Raw genomic sequence first — 2500 nt, forward strand, 5'->3', positions numbered from 1 at the left:
CCGGTCTCCTGAAGCATCAACCGGTCTCCTGAAGCATCAACCGGTCTCCTGAAGCATCAACCGGTCTCTTGAAGCATCAACCGGTCTCCTGAAGCATCAACCGGTCTCTTGAAGCATCAACCGGTCTCTTGAAGCATCAACCGGTCTCTTGAAGCATCAACCGGTCTCTTGAAGCATCAACCGGTCTCCTGAAGCATCAACCGGTCTCCTGAAGCATCAACCGGTCTCCTGAAGTATCAACCGGTCTCCTGAAGCATCAACCGGTCTCCTGAAGCAAGCATCAACCGGTCTCCTGAAGCAAGCATCAACCGGTCTCCTGAAGCAAGCATCAAGCGGTCTCCTGAAGCAAGCATCAAGCGGTCTCCTGAAGCAAGCATCAAGCGGTCTCCTGAAGCAGGCATCAACCGGTCTCCTGAAGCACGCATCAACCGGTCTCCTGAAGCAAGCATCAACCGGTCTCCTGAAGCAAGCATCAACCGGTCTCCTGAAGCAAGCATCAACCGGTCTCCTGAAGCAAGCATCAACCGGTCTCCTGAAGCAGGCATCAACCGGTCTCCTGAAGCAAGCATCAACCGGTCTCCTGAAGCAAGCATCAACTGGTCTCCTGAAGCAGGCATCAACCGGTCTCCTGAAGCAAGCATCAACTGGTCTCCTGAAGCAAGCATCAACTGGTCTCCTGAAGCAGGCATCAACCGGTCTCCTGAAGCAGGCATCAACTGGTCTCCTGAAGCAAGCATCAACCGGTCTCCTGAAGCAAGCATCAACCGGTCTCCTGAAGCAAGCATCAACCGGTCTCCTGAAGCAAGCATCAACCGGTCTCCTGAAGCAGGCATCAACCGGTCTCCCAGCTCAAGAGCAGCATCAAGTCTGCAGACCCCCACCACCACAACCCCCACCCCCTCCTTGCCAGCAGACATTCCCCCTTCTCCCCCAACCTTTCCCAGCAGCAGCAGCAGCAGCATCAGCACGAAGCCCACTCTGCTTCACTAAATGAAACCCCGCGCGTCACTTCCGTAGACTTTTGCTGTAGTCTCGGGGCAGGTTACCTGAGGCAGGTGGCTACAGGTGACGGATCTCCCAATCCTGAGCACTCTAGGTGCACAGTATGAGCCTGGTCTTGCACACTTACATCACTGTATGCCCATCAGGGCATTCAGACCCGTTGGCATGAGGTACCTGGAGCTTTGCACTTTATTACCTCTCGTGTTCATGATGATATCCTCATAATGTACCCAGAGTCTGCCAGTGTAGACTACTAATCACATGCCTCTGTATGACTAACCATCATGTGCGATGGGGACTTTTAGCATCACCTAGTTAACTTTTTGACACACACTGTACTCCCCTTCATATAGTCTAGGGCAGCTAGTTCTTGGCACACACTGTACTACCCTTCATATAGTCTAGGGCAGCTAGTTCTTGACACACACTGTACTACCCTTCATATAGTCTAGGGCAGCTAGTTCTTGACACACACTGTACTACCCTTCATATAGTCTTAGCTAGTTCTTGACACACTCTGTACTCCCCTTTCATATAGTCTAGGGCAGCTAGTTCTTGACACACACTGTACTCCCCTTCATATAGTCTAGGGCAGCTAGTTCTTGACACACTCTGTACTACCCTTCATATAGTCTAGGACAGCTAGTTCTTGACACACACTGTACTCCCTTTCATATAGTCTAGGGCAGCTAGTTCTTGACACACTCTGTACTACCCTTCATATAGTCTAGGACAGCTAGTTCTTGACACACACTGTACTCCCTTTCATATAGTCTAGGGCAGCTAGTTCTTGACACACTCTGTACTCCCTTTCATATAGTCCAGGGCAGCTAGTTCTTGACACACACTGTACTCCCTTTCATATAGTCCAGGGCAGCTAGTTCTTGACACACACTGTACTCCCCTTCATATAGTCTAGGGCAGCTAGTTCTTGACACACTCTGTACTCCCTTTCATATAGTCTAGGGCTGCTAGTTCTTGACACACACTGTACTCCCCTTCATATAGTCTAGGGCAGCTAGTTCTTGACACACTCTGTACTCCCCTTCATATAGTCTAGGGCAGCTAGTTCTTGACACACTCTGTACTCCCCTTCATACAGTCTAGGGCAGCTAGTTCTTGACACACTCTGTACTCCCTTTCATATAGTCTAGGGCAGCTAGTTCTTGACTCACTCTGTACTCCCCTTCATATAGTCTAGGGCAGCTAGTTCTTGACACACTCTGTACTCCCTTTCATATAGTCCAGGGCAGCTAGTTCTTGACACACACTGTACTCCTCTTCATATAGTCTAGGGCAGCTAGTTCTTGACACACTCTGTACTCCCCTTCATATAGTCTAGGGCAGCTAGTTCTTGACACACTCTGTACTACCCTTCATATAGTCTAGGGCAGCTAGTTCTTGACACACACTGTACTCCCTTTCATATAGTCCAGGGCAGCTAGTTCTTGACACACACTGTACTCCCCTTCATATAGTCTAGGGCAGCTAGTTCTTG

At 49.9% G+C, this 2500-nt stretch overlaps 1 protein-coding gene across 1 annotated transcript in view; it reads left to right on the forward strand.

The window, feature by feature from the left end:
• LOC138358729 (circumsporozoite protein-like) overlaps positions 1–990 on the forward strand; it is a 2943-nt gene extending 1953 nt beyond the window's left edge. Inside the window, exon 2 of the mRNA XM_069316893.1 lies at positions 255–990. Within this exon, the coding sequence (XP_069172994.1) occupies positions 255–990 (736 nt within the window). The remainder of the gene's footprint in view (positions 1–254) is intronic.
• The last annotated feature ends 1510 nt before the right edge of the window (positions 991–2500 follow it).

The sequence above is a fragment of the Procambarus clarkii genome, chromosome 85 (genome assembly GCF_040958095.1).
Source record: "Procambarus clarkii isolate CNS0578487 chromosome 85, FALCON_Pclarkii_2.0, whole genome shotgun sequence".
Lineage (NCBI taxonomy): Eukaryota > Metazoa > Arthropoda > Malacostraca > Decapoda > Cambaridae > Procambarus > Procambarus clarkii.